The sequence below is a fragment of the Euphorbia lathyris genome, chromosome 1, assembly GCF_963576675.1.
Source record: "Euphorbia lathyris chromosome 1, ddEupLath1.1, whole genome shotgun sequence".
NCBI lineage: Eukaryota > Viridiplantae > Streptophyta > Magnoliopsida > Malpighiales > Euphorbiaceae > Euphorbia > Euphorbia lathyris.
Window position 1 is genome coordinate 43,876,507 of NC_088910.1, and position 25,032 is coordinate 43,901,538.

Sequence of the window (25,032 nt, forward strand, 5' to 3'; positions counted from 1 at the left end):
TTGGCCTTGAATAAATCCAATCATTCTCTATTAGCACAATATTTTGCTTTTAGACACTTGACCTATAACGCTTCACTGTCAGTTAAAACCAGCTAGAAGAGTTTTGCCACTATCGCTATATTAACTTTCTTAATAGTCCTAATGCCGAGACCACCTTTCAATAAATAAATTATAAATTAATAAATAATAAAAAATATTTAAAGATTGCCACGTGTCTAAACAATATCAAAATTTACAGATTTGAAAATTTGAAAAACTCATTTGATTTTGAAAAAAAAAACTCACTTGATACTTATCCCAATTTCTTTAAGTAACCATTAAAAATCCGAAATTTTTTGACTTTAAGATGGAAAAATTAATATTTGGTCCATGTTGAGATTTGCGTTATTGCATCGGCGTCAGAGCCGATTCTGAAAATCCAACAACCCCAAGTCTTAAATTTGGGTTCCTTTCCTTCCTCCAATTTCAAAACCTATTTCAATTAATGTCCGATTCCAATTTCTCTCTCCCTACTGTTGTCTTCTTCTCTCCTTTGTCCCATTTTCATTTCCTTTTCTATCTCACATCCTCAACTTAATTTTTAGTTTTTCACTATTGGATTTTGGCGATGACAATCACTTTTTCCCTTTCTGCGCTCTCTTCCCCTCAACCTGTAATCCCTGTCTCTTCTTCATTAACTCGGCGACTCATTTCACCAATTGGAGGGGACAACTGTGCATCACCAATTTACTGTCATAGACAGATATGTAATAGCAGTCATGGTCGGATCAGAAGTAAATGTAACTCTGTCCTTTCCAGTATTTATCAGAACTCATCTGCGCCCGTTACTGCATTTAATGAGGTATGCACTATTTTTAAATGTGGTCATTTTTTATAAGTTTTTTTCAATTTTGATTTACTGTTGTGATTATCTTTTGGTTAGCTGCTTGAATCTTTGATTGATCGGGTGGATTTATCGGAATCAGAGGCCGAGGCATCGCTTAATTTTTTACTAGATGATGCCAATGAGACACTTATTAGTGCTTTTCTTGTGCTGCTTAGAGCCAAAGGAGAGACTTTTGAAGAAGTGAGTAGTTTCTGCTTCTTAGTAATTGAAAGCTCAATAAATGTATAAACTGAGTTTATTGGAAGATTTCCTCTCAAAGCTTCGGAACTGTTAACTGGACCAATTCAATTTGCTTATTTCGTTTAGTTTCAGAACAGTCCCGTACAGTAATTAGTTGAATTTGATGCAGTAATAATGATTTTGGCATTTGCGAGGGCTAACAGGTTGTAGGATTGGCAAGGGCGATGATTAAGTATGCTAGGAAAGTTGAAGGGTTAGTTGATGCAGTTGACATTGTTGGAACTGGTGGTGATGGAGCAAACACGGTTAACATTTCTACAGGGGCAGCAATTCTTGCTGCTGCTTGTGGTGCAAAAGTTGCCAAGGTGACCACTTTTCTAGCTTTAAATTAAAGGGATAAGGTCAAACTTTATCTTGAGAAGTGAAGATACATCCTATTGTAAAAAATGGTAAAATTCAATGTGTAAAAATAAATTCAGCTCATATTGGTTGGACTTCAAATTTATTTTGTCCGTACCTAGGCTAAAATGCTGCCATTTTAACTTGGGTTGGGGGCAAAAAAACAATAAGATGCACGATACTTCATTTGTTAGGTGCAATCAGAACCCCCGTAAATGAAGATGAAGTGATGGGCAAGGGTATAATTATCCCTATAAAGGATGTACCCAATAGCCAGGGGTGCGCTGACACCCAGTGCCCCCTTGTCTTTGTCTTTCTGTCCAGGAAAGAGTATCGTTTTATAGTTTTGTTACCTGAGCCCACAATTGATTTTAATGCACTGTTATTTTAGCCTTAAATTGCTCCAAGTTGGAAAAAGGACAAAATTTTACCATTTCTAGGGATATATTTGCACTTCCCTAAAAAGCGTGGGCAAATTTGAACTTATCCCTAAATTAAAGCAATAAATGTGTTTCCTGGTTATTCATTGTGACATGCTAACTGTTAGGGAAGTTGATTTTTTTAATCACAGCAAGGGAATCGTTCTAGTTCCTCTGCATGCGGAAGTGCTGATGTATTAGAAGCGTTGGGAGTTGCGATTGACCTGGACTCAGAGGTAGGTTATTATGAATGAAAGCCATTAATGCTAAAGGTTGAAGTTACTGCATTGTTTTTGTGATAATGATTTTTTGGTCCCTCTTTTCCAATATCTATCCCTAGAGCTGCTAAGCTAGTAGTATACTAGTATTAGGAAACTAAATGCTCGTCATGCCAAAACCTTCAAATGATAAATGTTCCTTTTTGCGCTTGAACATAATGAGATGATACCTATTTAACTTTAACTGCATATAATATTTGGTTATGGTTTTGGTTGAGTTGAGCATTTATTACTAGCTTGAAAAAAAATAAATGGTCCATGTCCACGAAATATTATTGATAATGTGTCAATTCCTTGCTAGATTTTGCTAGTGCATAGATATTCCTTGTCTGCTCGAGTGTATGGTTGGAATTATGTTCCTAATCAATAATGCAGCTGTAGTAGGGGCGGGGACGGATCTAGGAGGGTCGGGAGGGGGCTTGAGCACCACTTATCACTGGAAAACTCCATTGAAATCTGTGTACGAAGCTTTAATTTTTAGAGTAAAAACATCCTAAAAGTTTCAATTAAGCACCCTACGCATTGGAGCATTCTATGTCAGTGAGTTGTCACTGGGTAGGGGTTAAGTTACTGAGAGCTTTCGAGTGATATGGTCTCCACACTTTTTAAGCTCCTATCTAAATTGGAGACTCTTTAGGAACGCAACTTCTTTGGAGTTATAGATGGTTTCAGTTTTTTCTTTTTTTAGACTGAATTTTAATTAGGTGAAATTTAAATTATTGGTGAACGGTTAACCTTGCATTTACAGAATTAAACACATTGTTCTTGTTTGTACTCATTTAGTTTGGTCTCTTGTCTGTTAAATGAAATCAGGGGGTACGGAAGTGTGTCAATGAAGCAGGAATTGGTTTCATGATGTCCCCGAAATACCATCCAGCAATGAAGACCGTCAGCCCTGTGAGGAAAAAGCTGAAAATAAAAACAGTGTTCAATATTTTGGGCCCTATGTTGAATCCTGCACAAGTCCCGTTTGGTGTTGTTGGTGTATACAAGGAAGATTTAGTAAGTACCTATATCATACACCCTATTTGTGGCAGAAACAATCTGCAGTTGTCTCTTCACTGGTTCAGTTCATTAATCCTACTGCCGAATGTTGATGAAAGAATATAAATTCATGATTAATTGAAGTTTTTGAATTCCGAGTTCTTAACATGTCGATTTACATCCAATTATGACATCTGCAATTGAATCTGTTGATATTGGTAAGCATTTGGTCGCTGACAGTTACAAGCAAATGATTTTATGTTTGTATAGTGCACCGGGCCGCCCTTTATCATGATTCATGACCATATGATATCTATATGGGACTTTTCATTTTAAGATTCTCATTGTGGCCAAGGCAAAAGTTTGGAGAGTTATGGGAGACTACTTTTCTCACCGTATCATCTTTTAGAATACTACTTTTTAATGTTCCTTCTTAGGTCCCTAAAATGGCTAGAGCATTACAACGATTTGGAATGAAGAGAGCACTAGTTGTTCACTCAGAAGGCTTGGACGAAATGAGTCCCATTGGTATAATTTCTTTGTTTTCTCTTTTAATCTCTACTTACATGGAATATATAGTGATACTCTGAGTTTAAGATGCTTCAATTCAACTGTTCTAATGATTCGATTTGGCCTTTCGTTTCAAGCTCGTCTAATTTACGCGTAATGTTCTGAATATAGGACCCGGGGTAGTACTCGATATTACTCCTGAAAAGATTGTGAAGTTTTCATTTGATCCACGTAAGTTCTTCTCACAAACTTGGTTATTCTTTGAAAATGTGGCATAATGATAGGGCTGTGCATCGGTTTAAAACCGACCGAACCGAACCGAAATATTTAAAAATCTTGTACCGAACTGAACCGACGTAAGAACATAAACCGAACCGAACCGAACCGATTTTTTTCGGTTCGGTTCGGTTTTTCCCGAATTAACCGAATTATTATAAAACTTTACAAATAATCTAAAAAGCACAAAGCTTTAATTCATATACTAAGTAAGAGCATAAATTAATGGTTATATTAAATGTTTTTTTAAAGTAAATAAGTGTTAGATTAGAATTTAATGGTTATATTAAATTCAAAGTTAAGGTAAATAGATGTTAAATTAGAATTTAATGGTTATATTAAATGTTTTTTTTTTTTTGTAGAATCATAAAATTAGCAGGTTGTGTTATCATTAGATAGGTGGTGTGTATAAATTTAGGAAGGATTAGAATTTTTTTCCAACCATAAATATATAAAACGACATAGTAGCGACTAATCGGTGCGGTTCGGTTATTTCGGTTTTTATTAGAAACCGAACCGAACAGCACCGAAAACCGAAATTCTCCAAAATAACACACCGAATCCGAACCGTGGAATAATAAAACCAAACCGAAAAACCGAACAGTGTCGGTTCGGTTCGGTTTTGCGGTTTCAAACCGCATAATGCACAGCCCTAGCATAATGTGGCAGTAGCTACGTTAAGTATCACATTAACTGTGTGATTTGTCTTTGAGAAGTTGTATATGCATATGATTATGTTGAACTTGCACTAAAATGAGAGTATATTTTGGACAGTGGACTTTGGTATTCGTAGATGCACTTTAGACAGCTTACGAGGTGGAGATCCGGAGTATAATGCTCAAGCACTAAGACGGGTGCTGTCCGGGGAGAAAGGACCAATAGCAGATGCACTTGTTAGTTTCTTCAACCCTTTATATTTTCCCATAACAATTTCCTGTTCTCCTTTGTGTTCTTCATTGAAATATGTAGTCTCATTTCGAGTTCTGACTCGAGAATTACATATCATCAGATTCTTAATGCGGCAGCAGCTCTCTTGGTGAGTGGAATTGCGGATTCTCTAGCTGAAGCAGTAGCTCTGGTTCGTGAGACACAATCATCAGGAAAAGCTATGGAAACGCTTAATTTATGGATACGCGTTTCAAATGCATGTAACATTTCATCTTGAACTTTTCACCATGTTTTTTATATTGAAACTTCATCAATTTAGTTGTGAAGAGCAACAGCCCGAAAGATGAAAATACTTGTCAAGCAAGACTGCCTGTATTTTAATTGGTCTTAGATTAAGCTTGAACAAAGCATTGCCAGAGATTTGGCAATTCTATAGAGAAGCTACAGCTCTATGTGGTGTGTGGCTTATGTATGTAGCTCAAATTTTCAACCATTGACTTGTAACAATTGCTGTCTTGAGTTTGAGGAATGTAATCCTAGCAAAAATGTAATGCATCCCAATGAAACCCATTTACATTAAAGTGTTCATTCGGTTCTTTCATATTTTTTTTCTTCAATTTGAATCTTTACTTTCATAGCTCTTTTTGGCTTTTTCTTTTTCTGGTAGAATATAAGTGTTTGGTTGGAACTCCAAACAGTAGAATTTGAATCTTTATTTTCTTGGCTTTTGCTTTTTCTTTTAGAATATAGGTGTTTGGTTGGAATTGAAAAATGGTAACGTCGCAATAACAAGAGTAGATATAAACTACAACTGAACCAAATACATGAGTCCTCATGAATTATTCCTTACAAACCATTTAATTTTGGATTTGATTACATTACATTTTATTTTTGTTTGCACATGATGAACCTGTTTTCTAACACCTATTTAAAGCTGAGCAGAGTTGTTAGCAATGGCGCCAGCTTCATTGAGAAGTGTCAAGAGCTCGCCATTTTTGTACTTGTCGAATGTAGCTGCAACCAAATTAAACAAGAAAATGTAATCAGATATTGAATTCTATTGCAGTAAAAAGCAGAGGAGAAACAGAAGACATACAATCACAGCCACCGATGTTTTTTCCAGCAATAAACACATTAGGAACGGTCCCCAGGCCAGTCCATTGCTTTAAAGCTGAATGGATATCATCTCCATCACCTTCATCAGAAAGAAAAGGGGAATTCAAATTGATAAATAAAAAGAAACAAGTGATGTATATACTTGATTAAATAGCTATAAATAATCTTACTTTCCACATCCAATTCAATGACCTTAAAACTTGCTCCTAATTGAGTCAGCAGCTGCTTCACTCTCGTACAATAACCACAATAGGTTTTGCTGCAAATAAAGCACAAAGATTCTCAACAACCTGATTTTTATCCCTAAATTGAAAGGCAGAGGAAACACAAATTGGAAAAAGAGGGAATCGGAAAACCTGAAAACGACGACAGGGGCAGAAGTGGCGATCTCCTTGGCCTTGTTAAGAGCCATATCAAGTTCTTCTTGTGTTTTGTTGTTAGAACTGAAGATGGAACCCATTTTTCTGGCTATGTTGGAGTATTTTAGGGATTGGGAGAGCAGAGACGGACAAAGGTAGCCGATATGCGAGGAACAGATGTCCTGTTTTAGATTTTCGTGCCGGCGGAGAAACAGGTGGCTCCTCCTCAACTAGGCACACGGCAGCACTGCAGATCTTGAGAAGGTGTACAACACAGAAACGGATCAGATGCTCTCTAGTGAGAAAGCCCGTTGACCTTTATGCGTAAAATAATTTGGATTTTAATAAAATAACCGCTATTTCTATTTTCTTCACACTTGGATTTTATCTGCCAGGCTTAAAATAATTTGGATTTTAATCACACTTATTATTTCTTCAATGTTAACAAGTGGTATGATGTAAAAACATTAACAATGTTAATGGTGATAGGGTTTCCAGAAATTAATTACAGTTGTATTTTATATTTATTTATTTATAAATAAATAAATTATTACATGATTATTATTAAAATGTGTATTATAGGATTAAAAATGATTTAATATCTTTTTAAAAAAAATTAATATAGAAAAATATATATATTTGTAACCAGTTGCTTGCTGTCTTGATTCCCATTTGTTGACGTTCTATCTGGTACTTCTTTTATTCCGTTGTCAACAGCAGCCTAGACTTGGCTTTAGCAAACAAGAAAGCAACATGTGCACATTAGTGCTAACACTCACAAAGAAGTATTACAAATATGTTAAAAACAACATTTCAATAATAATATTATTAGCCAATTAAGATCGATTTGAGTGGTTAAGGGGCTCAAGTCGCTAAGCTAGTGATCTTGAATTTGAATCCTAGTATATACAAAAAAAAAAAACTTTAATTGAAAGAGGATCTAAGTTGAGTATATGTGCTCGTATACGTCTACTAGCCACTTAGTAAAATAAATATGGGAAGGTTCAAGTGGAAAGCAAAATAGTTCAAACTTTCGTATGTGTAAAAGATGTTCAAATATGAATACACAGTAATGCTCATCTGGACCCTGAATGACTAAATGAATTTGGTCATTCACCGTTAGATCCATACTTATTAGAATCATATGGTGGAGATTCAAACCATCCTAAAGCTTAAATTTAATAAGCATGGATCTAACGGTGAATGACCAAATGAGCGCTACTGTATGAATACAATAGACTTTCCTATAGTTTCACTTAATTCATGTTAATCCAGTTTTATTGTTTTTACATATTCATTTTATTTTTCAAGTTAATCTTTTCTAACATTTATCTTACCTTATATAAGATTTACTAAATATATACTAACTATAACCTTTTAAAGATATTAGATTTAATATATCAAGAGTTCTTTGACTTTAGCCACACAAAAAAAAAATGATCGGAACTTCTAATTGCAAAGTATTTTATTAGTTTCTCTAAACTTACCTTATAAAGTGTTTTGTTGGTTTTTCTAAACTTATTTAAAGTTAAGTATCAATTATCTGAATTTGTTTAAAATAATTTATTAGGCCTTAACTTGCTTATAGGGATTGTTGAGCACAAGAACTTTTTTAAAACCATATAAAGTTCAATGTATCAAAATCATCTTTTGTCCACGTGAGCTTAAAGAGTTAATCAGAAGGTCGTGATGTATTAAGTCAAACTATTAGCTTATATATATATTATTAATTCTTAATCCGAGTTTAGCATGCATATTATGCATTTTTTTACTTTTTATGATATTCAAATATAAATTATATTAGCAAGCTTAATATAAACGCAATAATATAAAGAGATAAAGAGATAGATAGATAGATAATTAGATGCAATAATGCAATATAAATAGATTGGTAAAGCCAACAAGCAATAGGAAAGCTGTTGAAAGCTCAACTAATACTTTCAGGAAAAGCTGTTGAAAGCTCTTCAACTGAAACATAGTTTCATTTCGATGCAAAAATGGCTTCTAAATCTTTGTATAACCGACTTGGTTTTAACTTGACCTCTGTAGAATTCTGAGATGAAGCATCACTGCTTTTCGATGTGTAAAATCCACTCCATTTAGTCCGGCTGGTTGAAGGCTCACTCCATTTAGTACGGCTGGTTGAAGGCTCACTCGGACCTCTTTCTTTTCCATTAGTAAAGCTAGCTTTTGCCATTTCTCTTAACTGTTTCGTCCATGGTTTATCAGGAGTGCCCGAGCTCCTGCTTCGCGAGTTCCTATTCCTGTCCGCTGATGAACTACTCTCTAATGCTTCTCGTCCTTGCTGTCGATCCTCAGCGAGTTTGCATTCCAAATTTCTACTCATTTTCTGTGGAGTGAAGAACAACACAAATCCAATTGATGCAGTTTTGATTCCTGTTGAAAAACACTTCTTTGCAGGGTCCAGCAGCTTTGTCTGTTTATACAATGCATACCATTCGTTGATCATTTCCGCCAAGAATCCAATCAAGAACAGCATAATCATGAATATTCCAACTTTAGTTTCGGTTTCTGTTGTTAGTTTCTTTTCTTTGAGTATAAAACAAGTGACAAACAAGCATTCTTGACAGGAAATGGTGATGATCTCAACCAGTTGGACCTTTTTCTTAACAAAAGGCTTCTTAAGAACTAGGAAAAAGAGCTGAAATGAGGTAATGCACAACAAGATGATTGTTGGAGTTGCCGAGGACCAGTTATCTAAGTACACGCCAGCCATAATACCCAACACAACTCGCCTGACTGTTTCGAGCAATGTGTAGTATATTCTGAGAATCCCAAATACTTTCTGAATGAAGGGTGCTTCTGCATCTTCTGTTTCGTCATCAGATGCAATTATGCGATCCTTTCGGTTACTCATTAGATCGCCTCCAGATATCTGTGAAAGCATGTACTTAGGAGGGCCTCTCAGATCTTCAAACAAAGGACCAAACTTTGTTAGATAATTAGAGTTAGTTTGGTTTTTCCATGTCCATTGACCTCTTTTGCCCGGACCTAAAGATACTCGAATAAGGTCTTGATACCAGTGAAATATTTGCCCTTCTTGGTGTACTTCCTTGTACTGAAGTAGCTTCCCTAGTGTAATTCCAATGGAGAGGAACAAGAATAATACCAAAACTAAAAATGCCACAACGCCAAGCAACAGAATGCCGATTACATCCCCCGATATCGTTCCTCCTAGAACCACAAAAGATATATGTATGCATCAGAGAGCAATCATGACAGCCCATAAAGGCATAGCTCATAAAGGAAAAACTTTGCAAGTGATTTCAGGTTCTATGGGTTTTTATGCTCATATATGATATGCTTTCTGCACGTAGAAAATTAGACGCATAAGAGGTGACGATGAACAAGCAAGATACCTCTGACAAGAGAAGCTGACGCCTCACAAAGACAAGGCAATGCAAGAATTATGAGAAAAATCTCGAATCTCGGGAATGCTAATGCTCCATAATCCCTCTGCTTCTCAGAGTCTTTCTTTCTGAATTTTAGAAGAAAAAAGAGTAGAGCATGTAGCAGTATCAAACTGCCACCAATTACAGCCAACCAGAACATGCTCCTACCGAAAATTCTCCACCTACAAGAGAGCATAAGATGTCATACTAATATTAAATACAATGATAAACTAGCAATAATTTCCGGAAGCACCATCTGCAATGACTGGATCAAGGAGCATTGAAGATGGCATTACGATGACGGAATTTCATTTGGCTAGATAATTAGCATTTAGTATTTAGTATTTACCATAGTGTAGCTTATCCCAAGTTTACTTCACCTATTTAACTTCTATGGTTCTTTTAGCAAATGATAAGCTCAGGAAAAGTACAAAACTCACCCATTTGAGTTCTGTGGGTCAGAAATATATTCTGCTTCTGGATTCATATTTTCGATCTGTTGATAAAACAATAATAAGAAGAAAGAAAGAATAAAAATACTATATTGTAACATGATTACTTTAGTGATTTGGAGTTGAAAGCAAGAAGTCATACTGACCTCAAAAAATGATTTGTACTCCATTGGAGTGAGTGGCAATCCATATACTGAAGCAGCAACACTCAAACTCTCTTCTTTGGGTAGCAAGTTCTGGGAACTCTCCAAATCATGAAATCTGGAAATATAAGAAGAATGTGGGATAGAAGAGAAATTCGAGGCCCACATGATTGGGCGAATGCCTCCGTTTTCCCATGGGAGACTGAAGTAGGGAATACTCCATTGTATACCTTTTGCAAATTCATAATATTCAACTGGCAATGCAACACCTAACCATCTAGACAGTGCAAAAACCTGAATGTAGCATACGATTCTCTACATAAGAGGAAAACATAGTATGAGGAGCTCATCAGTGCAAGGCATCCAAGATTATTTGAGATCAGGACATATCTGCTTCATTTACTTAGAGGAAAAGGGAAATTCCTAAGGTAGATATGAAACAATACGAATGAGATGATTTTTCGTGAGTTAAGTTTCATACAAATAGAATCCTTGCAGGATTAGAGTTCAGCAAGGAAGTTGGTCTTGAAAGTGCTCCAACGGACTGAAGACTTGCAGTTGACACAGTAAGCAGTCCAGAAGCAAGAGCCGTTGCCACGAAAACAGCAGTTGCAAGAGCGGAAATCAGGGAAGATACTGTAGGTACACAATCTGAATATGCAATTTATGTCAGCCAATCATCAGGAAATTCCAAAAAGCTCCACAGCTATGATCATCTATGCTTAAACACAGTGCAAACAAAAAGTAGTAAGCATGATCCTTACAATGTCTCACTCGTAGAACATTGGATGCTAGATTTTTATTTCCAGCAACATCTCCAGTTACATTTTGAGGAACACTAATAGATACAAAATCACCATCAGCATGTATCTGTGCTATGTATTTGCTCCTGGTAACTTCATGAAAGCTGGACTCCACTAAAAGCAATAAATCAAAATATGACAGTTAATTTTTCTAAAGATTTACTACTTCACTCGGATTTCCTAAAAGTAAGTATATAGTAATTTTTTTTCCTGTGTTCATACAGCCATAGGTAAGCATAGATATAATTTAGTTACATCAGTTGACTTGCCTCCGCAACTGGCCTCCTGAAATTGCTAGTAAGGATGAATTGAAGCCAAATACAGGCTTCATGAACTTGATAGATACCGAGATGATGTGCTCCTTTGTTCTTGAATTAGACGTAGTACTCAGTCTAACAGACGGTCTTTGAGAATCTGGAAGTTTCATCAATATCCTTATTAGGTTGTATCTATGAAAAACGCTTTCAACTAATTTCCAAGAGCACAAAAAATTCATTATCAATGTGGGAAGTTATACCATAAAGGAAAGTAACAGGTGCAACTGGAGAAATGGAAGTCCCGGGTCTGCTGATTATAGAATTCGATTGAAGGTCTATAGTGATTATAGAAATGCTAGAGAAATTTACAACCTTGAAAAGAATAGCATACATAAAACAATCACTTAAAAGAAGGAATAATTAGTTCACAGCTAAATGAACATCAAGAGAACGAAATTCACTGGACAGACATACTGACCTGAAAACCAAATCTACGGCTTCCAAGGTTTTCTCCACTTATAGGAAGAAGTGCACCCTCACTTACATTGAGAGAATCTAGAATTTCGGCAGATGAATTCAGAATAGGTTCTGAAAAGTATAAATACAATTTCAACTTATCAAGACTGTTTGTTGCCAGCACTGTCCTAGTTTGATTTTCAAGCTGAATTAGCTTTTCAGGAATGTGAAGTCTCAGGTCTGCAAACACACTTCTTCTATCTGTAGAATAAACCACCAAATGAACACAATCGATTCAGAACATATTGGCGAAAAGGGGGACGAGAAAAGCTGTTTGGAAGCTCAACTTGAAGTAACTTTGATTTTAATGGAACGTAATAGAAAATCCTTTGAAAAACTCATGAAAAAACTCACCAAAATGTACAAAAAGAGAAGAGTTTTCAGGCCTTGTAAATCTGTTTCCAGCAGTGTCTGTACAAAAATTCTTATCCATAACCAGTACCACACGTCCATAAGCAACACTACGTGATAACTCTACCAGAAGAGAATATTGAAGATTTGGTTTCAAAACAGTAAGTGAAGATGGTATGACTTTCCCAGCACCATAGACCAGCAGCTGTAAACAGATTACGCAGCAACCGATCCGAAAAAAACACCAATCAATAAACAAGTTATGATCAAATTCGACTTTCACAACAACAAAGAAAACAATCTGCGTAAAACCATTTCAGCACATATCCACATAAAGAACATTAAATAATCTTAAAAACATTAAGGCACCTACTCACGTTGCAGGCATTCACAGATGAACATCGAAAACCCCCTTCTGTAGAGCAGGGTTCACTGAAAGAAACATTTACAGAGAAATTTAGAGCATTTGTGAAAGATGTTGATGCAGTTATATATGCTGTTGGGGGAATGGTATCTGCAACCAAAAAAACAAAAAATTAGAACTACATTTAGCTTCTTTTAGAGTCATTATAACCTCAATTTGTAAGGAACCAAGTAAATTCTAAAAAACTGAAATGTTGAAGAAATACAAGGGAAAATTTCTTAACCAACAGTCCAGTTATATGTAGCACAGCCAAGTCCTTGAGATCCATTGGAGCAGACCTCAAATTTATGATTTCCATCCTGCAAACCCTTGTATGAAACCATCCTACTTCCACAATCAGATGCGCTGCCATTATCTAGCTGCATAAATGAACCTATGAGAGATGAAGAAGCTGAAAAGTAAGTAAGAAGAAGAAGAATTATGCTAACCTTGCAACTAATGGTGCAATTTGCGCAATAATTATCAATTCCCTCAACCAAAATTTGAAATTGAAATGTAGTAGAGTTCAAATGTGAGATTGTATGAGGAGCCTTCAAGAATTTCACAGGTAGCTTTGATTCTGAATCATCCTCACAAAGAGCTTTAAAGCACAAAAGTGCAAAAACCAGAGAAAGGAAAACCTTCCATGGATGTGTTAACAGAACCATTTCAGTAGGGCTCCAAAAATGAAGCCAAAACCATGTAGAGAAGTCTAAAAATTAAGTGCAATAATGGAGATTTGACATTGCATGTTGATTAAAGAAAAATGTGGTAAAGAAGGAGAGAGAGAGAGAGAAATAATGGAAGTGAGAGAGTGGATTAGAAAATGGGTGATGAAAGATGAGTTTAGGGATAGTAAGTAAACATGAGAGTGGAAGTACAGAATCAGCTAAGCTTGAACTTGGTTGGATTGGAAGATAAGTAAGAGAGAGAGAGAGATAGAGAGATTCCCCAATTAATGAAGTGTATTTAGAACATGACAAGAACAAAGAAACATCATCTCTATTTTTGGCCATAAAAATTATTGATTGAAAAATCTGCAACAAAAAAGTCTCCATGGAAAATTGTGCTCCTCCATCTATGATAGCTTCATAAACACATACATAAGTACATACAAACATATATTTATGTCATTTTCTTGTAAAAACACAATTTTTACAAAAGAAAACTTAGTAAAAATAAGTAACTTATCGGAATGAACTGAAAATAGGAAGAGAGTGATTGAGTTATATATGTTATATAGTTGTACGCTGAAAGAATGAGACAATATTAACATGGTATTCTACTCTACGAGTTATAGTGATACGATACTAACATAGTGGTACCGGAGTGAAAGTTCTTAAATCCTAAAACAAGATGATAACGGTAAAAATAAAACTCTAAAACGGCAAAGTCTAAGGAATGAAACATATCAAAGCGGACACTTTCGGATCTAGCAAATATAAAAAAGAGTGATAAGATGGGAACATAACTAATCAAACTAACATGTATAAATAAATTGTCTGTGCCAACTGCCAAGCAAGCATGCACACATTCCACCAACTACCTCTCACATGCTCATGATGCCCAAACTTATTATTTCTATCACAGCTTACTCTGCCCTTTATTATTCCTTCCAAGTCAGTGATGAGTATATGATTGGTTCATCGGACCAATTTTACACGTGGCTGTGATTGAATCGGTTTGAACAAACTTAAAAAAAATTCAATAACTATCATGTATTAATGAAGTTGAAAATAGAAGACCAAAATCATCCATAACAATAGTATTTTCAATGGCCGAGGGGCCGGAAACCATCCGGATGGTTCCGGCGGCCGGGGAGCCTGGCCCTTTGTCTCCGCCCCTTCTAACTTTTAACATAAGGATGAATATTTCTAATGATTTTATGTGTTGACATCTAGAATTCATTTTACTAGCAACATATACATTGTTTTTAGTCGGAATTCTTTGTTATAATATTATAGATTCTAAATATTGAGAAGTATTTCAAAGTTTTCATCTTTTTTATTGACTGGAATTGGAAGAAAGATAGAAGTTTTCTGCTTGAGTGGGTTAAGACAAAAACAATTAACAGTATCTAACGTTTTGGTTGAGCAGAGGATTGAATTTTGTCTTTTTAGAGTAAAAGTGGGAGATTCAGTTCAGTTGTTAAAAGGGACATCTTTTCTTTTAAGCATAAAGAGTGATTCACGTGAATTAAAGTGAAAGATGAACAAACCCATTTGGCAATCGGTTAAAAAGAAAAGATTTTCACTTGCATTTACCGTCAGCCCAGACATAGACCTTACTTATGTTTAGGGACGGTCAGGTTGGGAGACCGATTTTGGACGTGTTTGTGTAAAAAAAAAAAAAATTTGCTAAATTAAATATGTTTGGGAGGGCGAGCCTTGGCGCAACGGTAAACGTTGTTGTCGTGTGACCAAGAGGTCACGGGTTCGAGTCTTAGGAGCGGTTTCTTGCCAAATAAATTGGCAGGGGAAGACTTGAACAAGTACACCTTTGTGGTGGGACCCCTCCCCGAACTTAATTTTAAATTTAAGTCAGGCAAATTTTTTAAATTTATCAAATATCTAATCAAATCACCAATTTAGCATCCTAATCCTTAAATTTTGTGGAGATATGGAGTCAAAACTACATATATCATAGTGGTTCTTGCGGCCGGAGAGGCCATATCCCTCAGGCCTCTGTATATATCCCTAGAGATGACAACAAATTCAGGAATGCATTTTCCGTCCCGTCTCTAAAGTTCGAGGGAACAATTTCAGGAAATCTCTAATAAAGGTTTTCAGAGATTTTCTAGGTGTACATTAATTGATCTAACAACCCGAGTTTACCTAAATTCATCATTTATTGTAAATCAAATTTTCATTTTTTAAGTGTTCTTAATCTTGTATTTTTAATCTTTATGTCATTCTTTACCTATTTTGAGCATTTTAATCCGAAGAAGGATCGGGAGTAGATAGTTGTAATAAACTATATTGTTTCATGGTAAAGGTTATGCTTACTTTGTTTTTAACAAAGTAAACCTTACTTTATGCGTTTTCACCATTGGATTAATTTTCTAATCCATCATCCAATGGTGAAAATACACCAAGTAATGATACTTTGTCAAAAACAAAGTAACCATAGAAGGCACCATTGTTTCATTATATGGAAAACTACAAAACAAATCATTGTATTTTCATTTTTTTTTAAATTGCACACAACGCACTTACATTAAAGAAGAAAGAAAAATCTTCAGCCCACCCGGATGTGATTCGAACCCATGACCTCCCTAATCATAGGTAAACTCTCAATCACTAGGCTAAGAGTTTCACCACCATTGTATTTTCATTTGTTTTGTAAATGAATTTGGTATTTCTTTTTGTCAAAACAAAAAAAAAAGTTTTATGTATAAACAAAGAAATTCGATTGACATGTTTGTTACATTCAGCATATCACATCATAACATATATGATGTGAATAAAAAATCAAGCCATAATATTTATCTAAAAAGTTTTGATTCGCTTTTAAACTTTCAAAATATCCTCATAGCCTTCTGAATTTACATAACATGTTCAGTTAACCCTCTGAACTTACGTAAAATGTAATCAATTAATCAATCGGTTGTAAAAAAGTAAGTTAAATGCGGACTTAGAATATTATTACGTAATTCACAAAATAGATTAAAACATATTAAAAAAATAATTTTTTACTTGTTCAACTATAAAAAAATTTCTTCTCTAATATTAGAATCGCATACTCTGACCTCGGTCGTTTTACTTTTTTAAGATGTATGCAACATATCTTCTGCATTTAACATTTTTTTTTATAACCGAGTGATTAATTGATTACATTTTACGCAAATTCAATGGGCTAACTGAACATTTTATACAATTTCAATGAGTTATCAGAACACTTTGAAAGTTTAGGAGCAAATCAAACTTTTTGAACAAGTCCAAAGGCCATATTCCATTGTCTTATATTTTTTTTGCATCAAAGTTGGGACGCGAAGGAAGGCCGGACATCCCAGCTAGGCTGGCACCTCCAGCACAACCAACAACCCGAAATTTATTAAAAAAAAAGGAGAATACAAAGGGAGGGAGAAAAGGAAAGAAAAAATGAAAAAATGAAAGAACAATATTACAGAACTCGAATATGAGCTACATTGCAAATGTCATCAAACACGAAGCTTTGACAGAAGTGAGGTGCAGTATGCCACCAGTAAATAGCCGAGAGAGATTTCCCATGATTGGCCAGTCGATCCGCTGCTTGATTTCCTTCTCTATAGATATGAGTGGCACGCCAATTCATATCCGAAAGCTTAGCTAAGCAGGATTGCCAGTCTCTCCTGATTATCCAAGGAACATCAGTCCTTCCATTATTTAGTAGCTGCACCGCATAAGCCGAATCAGATTCTATCCAGATCCAACGCCAGTTCCTTTCCCAGGCAGAATTAATGGCAAACATAATCGCTTTGAGCTCAGCGATGTGTGCAGGCGAACATCGTAAGGGGAGGGCAAAACAGCCAACCACAAACCCTCTAGAATTTCTAAAGATGCCTCCTGCTCCGGCAATGCCCGAAGAATTCGCGGCTCCGTCTGTATTAACCTTGAGCCAACCAGTCGGAGGCGCAATCCACCGAACAGTAATGCACTCAGGCTCATTAAACGTTCGAACGACAGCCTCAGGATTAGCGCTCCTTTCCCTGATATAGATCATAAGTTTGTACTTGAGTGTTTGGATTGAAGGGAGCTCTGAATCAAATATAGCTCTGTTTCTCGTCATCCAGATAAACCAGACGCAGGTGATCACTGCGGAAATCCACTTCTTCCTTCTACTTCTCCTAACTCTCAGCAGCCTTAACACGGTGAAGAAATCAGAGAAAGAATCAGTAAAGCCGCAGCCCATACTGAACTCGTTAAAAACCATAGACCACAGCTCTCTTGTAACTGCGCAGCTGACAAAAAGATGAGCAAACGATTCCTCTCCATTCTTGCAGAGCACACACCTTTGAGCCAGATGAATACCATGCTTCTGAAGCAGCTATTGAGTCGCTAGCTTACCATGAATCAGCTTCCAACAAGTCGCGGATCTTCGAGGCGGAGTGAACGAATTCCATAAGAAATTGCTCCAACCAATCTGATCTCTCATCGAGTGACTTTCATAGAACGCTTTTGCTGTGAGCTTACCAGATTCAGCTGGCTTCCAGGTGGAAGAGTCAGGCTCAGTCATAACTTCAATCCGATGCACCGCTGCCTAAACGTCCTCATGCAGAGATTGTAAGTTAACCCACGAGCCATTATGCCTAAAGTTGTGAATTGGCTCAAACAGATTGACTCATGAGAGGGCAGGGATATTCATTTGCTCTGCAATAATGGGCTCTACCCACCTATCAACCCAGAAATTCCGAGTAGACCCCTCTCCAATCCACCAGACAGTGTCAAGCTTAACTTCTTCAAAAACAGATCTCAAAGAATTGTCTTATATTAACAATGTCAACATTTCACGTCATCGAGTCAACGTACGACATCATAAAGTCAACATATTATGTCAATAAAAATTAATAATACCAACAATGTTAACATTTCACATCATCAAAGATTAACAACTTTAATTAATTTTTTTTTGTATAACTGTATAAAGTAAGTGTCTTTTTTTTTTTAAATAAAAATACTACATTTTTCTGCTACAAATCAAGGAAATCACATGAGTTTTTTTTATATATATAATTTTCAATTGATTATATTTACCATTCAATTTCTTTTTATCTTGGTTTACATTTTTTAAACTGCTCATTAGAACATTAGAATTAATCTGAGATGAAATATTGGTTTATGGTGAGAAATTATAGTAGTGGAATGAGTGTATGATTGGTTACTTACTGATGTGGTAAATGATTCAAAACCCTTTGGGCCTAGTAAGGAAGCAGACTCTCTCTCTCTCTCTCTCTCCCGGCGCATGTCAAGATATTTTGGTAGGTTATATACGCATACAATCTCAATACTCCATCGTTTAGTGAGCATAGACTATAACACTACTTGTCCTTTGCCACAATCTATGAAACAAAAACTAAAATGGTGAAAACAACTCCCCACGAGGTCACCCCACAAAATAAATTATTCGAACGAGCGAACAAGCCAATAATAAAGAAAAATGAACATCCTCCCCAAAAACTTGGACACCAGCATCTCCTCATGGAGACAAACTCAGAAGATGAAACTAGGAATCCCACTACAAAACTGATGGAGACTCTTTGAAGTTTCCACACCACCCAAAACCGATTCCACCTCGGCGACAACATCGAACCAGCTTGCATCAAGTGTCACGCACTCAAAGAAGGGTACGACCCGCTTAGCCCTATGTGGCAAATGAGCCAAAACTCTCTAGGCCTAATTAGGAAGCAAATCCAAAACCATTACCTTAGTTCCATGGGCAACCCACATCAAGTCACGCCTTTCGAAATTGAATCAGGAGGATAAAAAAACCATTTCACTCCACCAAAATCTATAAATACAAATACTTAGCATCCATGCAAAGGGATCCAAAACTCTCACACACACTCTCTTTATCTCTCTTTCTGCTTTACCATTTTTACTTTTCGATGTTCTTACTAATTTGACTATTAGAATGCATTCAGTGAGCTGCTCCCATTACAAGTCAAGATATTCTAGAGGGCTCTATACGGTTCAATCTCGATACCCCCACCATTTACTAAACTTAAAATTGATAGTGTAATTTTAAATTAATTAGTAGAAAATAAAAAAAGTATCATTATGTAGTGAAAGAAAACTTCAAAGTAGGCGACCGCCACGTTCCCATCCTTTGGACTTTCAAAGATGAATTCTTAACTCCGCAACTAATTAGAAGATCAAATTAAGTGCATGTTATGCGATTATAGATAGATATATGGTTTCATAAATGAAATAATAGAATAATCATGGTTGTTGGAAGCATTGTTTTGGTTAGAAGAATGAATAATATGAAGCTATAAATAATTGAACAACGGGTCTAGTTGTAAAGGAGCCCACATAAGAAGGAATAAAAATGTGAAGAAACACATATATTAGTGGCAACATAAGATAGATCAACGTCTTGCAAAGCTCAGCCGCAAACCCATTATCTTCTCAGCCTAAAAAATAATATCTCTGCGCACCACCAAAAGAGAGCATGGCCGATTTCAAATTCTCACTCTGCAATGCTTACATACAGACACACTCAAGAACAAGAATATGAAAAAGAATAATAACAAAAAGGACCCATTCGAAGAATAATTGAGAAATATAGACAAATAATAAATAGACACTGTCCATCTTTCCAGTTGGTGCTTCTGACACAACAATCTTAACAAAATACTATAAAAGTGCATTTAATAGAGCTAACTGTTATTTTAGCTGATCGCCAATTTAGAAGGATAAAAAATTTGAAACAAAGGGCACAAAAATAAAATGATATTATGTGCAACTCAGCCCACAATAAATTAATTGGTCTATTTTAGATATGTGTTTCCTAAACATAACATGCGAAAATAAAGCAAATTTGCATCTGATGGATTGTTCGGCAAAAGCATTACGAAACGACCCTTCTAATCAGTCCGTTTTCGATGGATTGAGTTTTTTATCTTTTATTTCAAAAAACCAGACTACTGAACATCTAATTCCATTAAAACAGTGTTATTCATTTCATCTGTGTTTGAAATTATTTTTTTAGTTTAAATAAGATTTTTAGAGTTTATACATAGCTACATCACACATAAAAAAAGATTGTTTTCAAATTGTTAAAAAGTACAAATTTTAAAATAATACTATGATATCCGAGTTTTATGTTCAACAATGATATCTGAGTTTTATGTTCACAGTTGACTTCTCTAGTCATTACAGGCATTAAAATGAAGGCCTAATACATGTGTTGCTCTTTTACTTGGCCCAAAACTTCAATTGTCCGTTTGAACTTTCAAAAGTTCCAACTAGCTTTTATTCTTGTCCAATTGCATTCAATAGTTTCTCTATTTCTCAATAAAATTTGTTGGAAGACACTCTGCCACGTGTCAAAAAGAAAATGCCAAATACACAAATAATTAGAAACTTTTAAAAGTTCACGTGCAATTGAAGTTTTGGGGTTATTAAAATGCTTGGAGGGGGTTACTGAATGCAATTGGACAAAAATATAGATTATTAAATGTAATTAAACAATAACATATGATCATTTGTACCCTTTTAAAAGTTTAGGAAGACGGTTGAAGTTTTGAACCAAACATGAATCACTTCACCAATATAGTTCTACTCAGAAATTGCTTTGAGTTGCACAAATTATTAATAAACTTCTAACTTTATTGATGACAATGTCCTAAAAATGAGCTCAAGCTTTAAAAAAGCAACCTATGACTATATATATATAACAAAAGTTGGCAGGAAACTAGGAATAGGATGAGTTGATGCAAGATCATTGGTTTAACATATGAAAGTGGAGCTCTTAATATATACTCCTAAGATCTATCTATAACAAGTTCTACATCCACAAAATAAAATAAAGATTCCTTCTGTTCCCTTAATAATAATAAAAACACTAAAAATGAATTAATAATGGACACAAAATGTTCATCATTCCATACCCAATGGCAATCATAACACAATCTTTTTTTCCTCCTCAACTCCCAAGACAATGAATTTCTAGTATAAAAAAGAACTGGAAAGTGGAAGCTACACTTACCATTATTACTATTTTTATTCTTTTACCATAATAGAAGAAAAAAAACAACACCAAGCAATGAGGAAGAACTACCAATTTGGGCTGCTGAATATGAACATATACAAAAGTTATGTCTGCCATGATATCTAATCTATATTTAGCACAAACAAAGGTTCTCATTCAAAGTAAACATAGTAATATCTTCTTTTAGCCTATGTTTGTATTCAAGGATGGATAAAAGAGAGGACTAAAACATAAAGTCAGCTGCTTTTCCATATTTCAAGATTTTTTTCTTTTCAAATTTATACAATTAGGGCATCTAAGTCTTAAGAGGGCGAGCCTTGGCGCAACGGTAAACGTTGTTGTCGTGTGACCAAGAGGTCACGGGTTCGAGGCTTAGGAGCGGCCTCTTGCCAAATAAATTGGCAGGGGAAGGCTTGCCCCCAGTACACTCTTGTGGTGGGACCCCTCCCCGGACCCTCGCTCAGCGGGGACGCGTAGTGCGACCGGGCCGCCCTTAGGGCATCTAAGTCTTAATGCATTTTTACCTTTTTGTAATTACAAGTTATATCCTTAATATCTTCAAGTATTCTCAAAATAATCCTATGGATATTCATTAAATAAGTTTCAGTATTCTTCTTGTATAAAGAAAGTAGCTAGAAATAGTAGATAATGCATACCTTAACAAAGCATGGGCATATGGCAAAGCATCAGCCACAATGCCTAGTTTCAAAATGTAGGATGAGATACCTTTGTTGCACTGAATAACTAAGTCAAAGAACATTAACATTTTCCGGTATCCATATCCGAAGAAGACGATCATAAAATGAGCAAGTAGCCACAGCCGTCTTCTTCTGCTTATCTCCCTGTAACAATTCCTTACGTTGCCAATCAGCTCCATAAGCGAGCGAGCCATGCTGAGAATAAGTTTCAATCACTTCACCTTTCTGATCTTCTTCAATCTTTACAACTGCAAACCCGTTGTGCATACAAGCTGCCAATATTAGACCTGGAACATATGGATGATGCTTAAGTCTCCAGACTCCTCCCCCTAAATGAACTGAAGTCTCATTTATTGGTCTCGAAATCGATCTTACATCCCAAACCCTTAGATACTCATCATAACTACCGGTGACCAACCTATTTGGATCACTAGGGAATTTTGCAATGCAACAGACACCCATTTTATGAATCTTTGAGTTCTGAAATACCGCATTGGCCGGACTATCCCGCAAATCCCAGCAACTGAACTTGCAGTCATCTGAACCAGTATATACCAGCTGTGGTTGGTGTATGTCAAAGGAAGTAGCCCATACCTCAAAATCATGTGCCTTCCATTCTTGAATTACATCTAATTGGGACTCTGAGAATGAGACTGCAGAGACTGAGCCATCCGAAAGTCCCACCACAATGGATGTAGCTGATGGGCTCCAATCCAAGCAAAGGCACATAGAGGAGCTAATCTTTTCACCAACAATATCTCTTAGAAAGCCCCCTGCAAGAATTTTAATGAAGTTACCAAAAACTATCATCTACTCAAGGAATATATTAACAAGTGATGAATGCATGGATACTAGAGATTTGTTTGCTGAAAAGCTTTGAAATGGCCTTCATTTTCATTACCATTTCTACCTAATATGATACTGGCTTCATTTATATTCAGAAAATACAGCTAGCTAGCATACCTTAACATTTCTACAAAAAACCCCAAATAATGATGTTTGACATGTGTAAAGTTTTCATATTTCCTTACCTTTCTCTTTGTCCGGAGAGCACTCTAACGCATGAATTCTCAAACATCCGTCAGCATCAGCTTGAGCAAGCAATGGCCTATCGACATTACCACCAACCGGATTCCACTTGATATCGAAAATTCCCGCAGTTTCCACACGATGAATCAACTCAAACCGGCCAACATCAGCATCCACATCAAATAGCGAAATGCTTCCAAATCGGGTCGGACAATCGCCCTCTTGCAGAGTGTAAGTTGCAGCTGCTAGAACATGGCGAGACGAGTCATGTGGACAGAACTCGACTGCATCTGCATTGCCGTCAAGACAGCAGTTTGCTACTTCCATAGCCTAGAGAAATCAAAATCAATGAAATTTGTCGTTGGGGCATTTTGTCGAACAGGTTGTAGACACTATAATGGTTGATATCAATTGGTTTAAAGAGAGAGGAAGTGAAAGGGAAAGAAATGCGTACCGTTTTGTTAGTTGAAGTGGAGTGCGAAACAGATCTAACTTTTGGGCAGTGACTGTTTTGTGTTTAAGATTGTAGAGTACCAAACCACAATTTAGATTTAATAAATATGATTACTTCATAAAGCAAAGTTGAGAGTTCCTGTACCTAATGTACGAATGTCCATATGATTATAATTAACTTATTGAGACGGTCTACCGTTTAGGGTTAGACTATGCTTACTTTGTTTTTGACAAAGTAAGTCTTACTTTGTTTTTGACAAAGTAAGTCTTACTTTGTTTTCTCCGCCCTTCGATGAGCTTATTTTGTCAAATTTCACTATCATCCAATGATGAAAAAAATAAAGTAACACTTACTTTATATATATAGGTTTAAGACACTCTAAGGTTTAAGTTTCTGTACCAAAAAAAAATATATATAGGTTAATTTCTCTTTTATGTATTTATTTGTTCGATACTTGTTGGATTTCTCTACATATAGTTGTCACCTTTCATATTTATTACACGCCTAATGCTTTTCTAGTTCCTCAATTTATCTAAATTCGTCATTTTACCAACCAACTTATTCAATATTTTATTTACCCTCTTAACTCTATAGAAATAAGTGGTATTTCTCACTCCTTCAACTTCCATTCAACCCTTCAACTCATAGAATATCCTATTTACCCCTTAACTCCACAAAGTGTTATTTATCACCCTTATAATCTGTTATCAAGACCTAAATTGATACATTTTTTAAACGTTAAACTTATATTGGTCTTATTGTGTACGTGAAACCTAGATTGATACTTCCCCAAAAACCATAGGCATATTTTAGTATCTTATCCCTATATATAATGTCTTTAACTTGTTTATATTAATGTTCTTGTTATTTGTGTCATTTATTCATTCATTCTCTTTTCAACTTTTTTGTATAGTTAAATTTTGATTATCTAATTATTGTAATACAATATTATTGTAATAAACACATGAATGATCAATATAATTATCAAATTAAAACAAAATAAAAAAGTTAATATTAAAAAAAAATATTTTCAAACTCATTCGAATAAGTTCTATTAATTTTGCACTATAGAGGGGTGAGAAATATCACTTTTATGGAGTTAAAGGGGTAAATAGGACATTGGATTAGTTGGGGAGGGGTAAAATGACTAATTTGGACAAGTTAAGATGGTGAGAAATACAATTTTTATGAAATTAAAGGGATAAATAGAACATTCGATGAGTTAAAGGGATAAAATAATCAATTTAGACAAATTAAGAGGACTAATAAAGCATTAGGCCTTTAATATAGGGAAAAGTACAAAAATAAACCTTGTGGTTTGGCCCATTTTCGAAGTGCACCACTGTGGTTTAAAAGTTTGCAAGTTGGTGCCTTGAACTTCATTCCGTTAGCAAAGAGGGGTAAATCAGGGAAACACCGTTAGAAGTGATGATCTGGCAAAAAAGTCACGTGACATGCCGGGGGCACTTTCGGAAGATAAAAGATTGAGTGGTAAATGAAAAGTCTTTATTCCTCTTACCTTTTTCA

The 25,032-nt window shown here is 35.6% G+C and overlaps 4 protein-coding genes across 9 annotated transcripts; 1 reads left to right on the forward strand and 3 right to left on the reverse strand.

The window, feature by feature from the left end:
• The first annotated feature begins 353 nt into the window (after positions 1–353).
• On the forward strand, positions 354–5,421 carry LOC136230256 (anthranilate phosphoribosyltransferase, chloroplastic). The gene is made up of 9 exons (XM_066019279.1): positions 354–841; positions 923–1,066; positions 1,270–1,431; positions 2,037–2,120; positions 2,976–3,164; positions 3,584–3,674; positions 3,828–3,887; positions 4,707–4,825; positions 4,942–5,421. The coding sequence occupies exons 1-9, from the start codon at positions 608–610 to the stop codon at positions 5,095–5,097; spliced, it is 1,239 nt and encodes a 412-aa protein (XP_065875351.1). The 5' UTR covers positions 354–607; the 3' UTR covers positions 5,098–5,421.
• A 179-nt stretch (positions 5,422–5,600) lies between these two features.
• On the reverse strand, positions 5,601–6,579 carry LOC136230266 (glutaredoxin-C1). The gene is made up of 4 exons (XM_066019289.1): positions 6,293–6,579; positions 6,107–6,195; positions 5,917–6,015; positions 5,601–5,834 (listed from the first exon to the last, which is right to left on the reverse strand). Exons 1-4 carry the CDS (start codon positions 6,394–6,396, stop codon positions 5,749–5,751), a joined length of 378 nt encoding a protein of 125 aa, XP_065875361.1. The 5' UTR covers positions 6,397–6,579; the 3' UTR covers positions 5,601–5,748.
• A 1,567-nt stretch (positions 6,580–8,146) lies between these two features.
• LOC136230277 (uncharacterized) lies at positions 8,147–13,545 on the reverse strand. Of its 4 annotated transcripts, XM_066019297.1 has the most exons (13): positions 13,083–13,545; positions 12,878–13,013; positions 12,608–12,744; positions 12,234–12,435; positions 11,842–12,080; positions 11,624–11,735; positions 11,376–11,520; positions 11,068–11,210; positions 10,785–10,954; positions 10,307–10,618; positions 10,149–10,204; positions 9,676–9,890; positions 8,147–9,490 (listed from the first exon to the last, which is right to left on the reverse strand). In XM_066019297.1, the coding sequence occupies exons 1-13, from the start codon at positions 13,299–13,301 to the stop codon at positions 8,277–8,279; spliced, it is 3,300 nt and encodes a 1,099-aa protein (XP_065875369.1). In that variant the 5' UTR covers positions 13,302–13,545; the 3' UTR covers positions 8,147–8,276. The 4 variants fall into 4 exon arrangements, with proteins under 4 accessions (XP_065875369.1, XP_065875376.1, XP_065875394.1 ...); XM_066019304.1 differs by lacking the exon at positions 13,083–13,545 and having other exon boundaries at positions 12,882–13,015; XM_066019322.1 differs by lacking the exon at positions 13,083–13,545 and having other exon boundaries at positions 12,604–12,744; positions 12,882–13,015.
• A 5,994-nt stretch (positions 13,546–19,539) lies between these two features.
• LOC136230296 (uncharacterized) lies at positions 19,540–23,747 on the reverse strand. Of its 3 annotated transcripts, none has more exons than XR_010689340.1 (4): positions 23,506–23,747; positions 23,054–23,381; positions 21,981–22,795; positions 19,540–19,760 (listed from the first exon to the last, which is right to left on the reverse strand). XR_010689340.1 is itself a non-coding variant. In XM_066019340.1 (3 exons), exons 2-3 carry the CDS (start codon positions 23,376–23,378, stop codon positions 22,074–22,076), a joined length of 1,047 nt encoding a protein of 348 aa, XP_065875412.1. In that variant the 5' UTR covers positions 23,379–23,381; positions 23,506–23,747; the 3' UTR covers positions 19,825–22,073. The 3 variants fall into 3 exon arrangements, 1 of the variants encoding a protein (XP_065875412.1); XR_010689339.1 differs by having other exon boundaries at positions 19,540–19,805; positions 23,506–23,746; XM_066019340.1 differs by lacking the exon at positions 19,540–19,760 and having other exon boundaries at positions 19,825–22,795.
• Positions 23,748–25,032: the final 1,285 nt, after the last annotated feature.

Excerpts from the sequence above, each read along its gene's own strand:
- LOC136230256 (XM_066019279.1), top strand. The coding sequence starts at position 608 with ATGACAATCACTTTTTCCCTTTCTGCGCTCTCTTCCCCTCAACCTGTA. Across the intron at positions 1,432-2,036 it reads GTGGTGCAAAAGTTGCCAAG|CAAGGGAATCGTTCTAGTTC; the intron begins GTGACCACTTTT and ends TTTTAATCACAG. Across the intron at positions 3,888-4,706 it reads GAAGTTTTCATTTGATCCAC|TGGACTTTGGTATTCGTAGA; the intron begins GTAAGTTCTTCT and ends TATTTTGGACAG.
- LOC136230296 (XM_066019340.1), bottom strand. The coding sequence starts at position 23,378 with ATGGAAGTAGCAAACTGCTGTCTTGACGGCAATGCAGATGCAGTCGAG. Across the intron at positions 22,796-23,053 it reads CTCTCCGGACAAAGAGAAAG|GGGGCTTTCTAAGAGATATT; the intron begins GTAAGGAAATAT and ends AAATTCTTGCAG.
- LOC136230266 (XM_066019289.1), bottom strand. The coding sequence starts at position 6,396 with ATGGGTTCCATCTTCAGTTCTAACAACAAAACACAAGAAGAACTTGAT. Across the intron at positions 6,196-6,292 it reads GCCCCTGTCGTCGTTTTCAG|CAAAACCTATTGTGGTTATT; the intron begins GTTTTCCGATTC and ends CTTTATTTGCAG. Across the intron at positions 5,835-5,916 it reads AAACATCGGTGGCTGTGATT|CTACATTCGACAAGTACAAA; the intron begins GTATGTCTTCTG and ends ATTTGGTTGCAG.
- LOC136230277 (XM_066019297.1), bottom strand. The coding sequence starts at position 13,301 with ATGGTTCTGTTAACACATCCATGGAAGGTTTTCCTTTCTCTGGTTTTT. Across the intron at positions 12,081-12,233 it reads TTCTCTTTTTGTACATTTTG|ATAGAAGAAGTGTGTTTGCA; the intron begins GTGAGTTTTTTC and ends TTTATTCTACAG. Across the intron at positions 10,619-10,784 it reads ATCCTGCAAGGATTCTATTT|AGAATCGTATGCTACATTCA; the intron begins GTATGAAACTTA and ends CCTCTTATGTAG.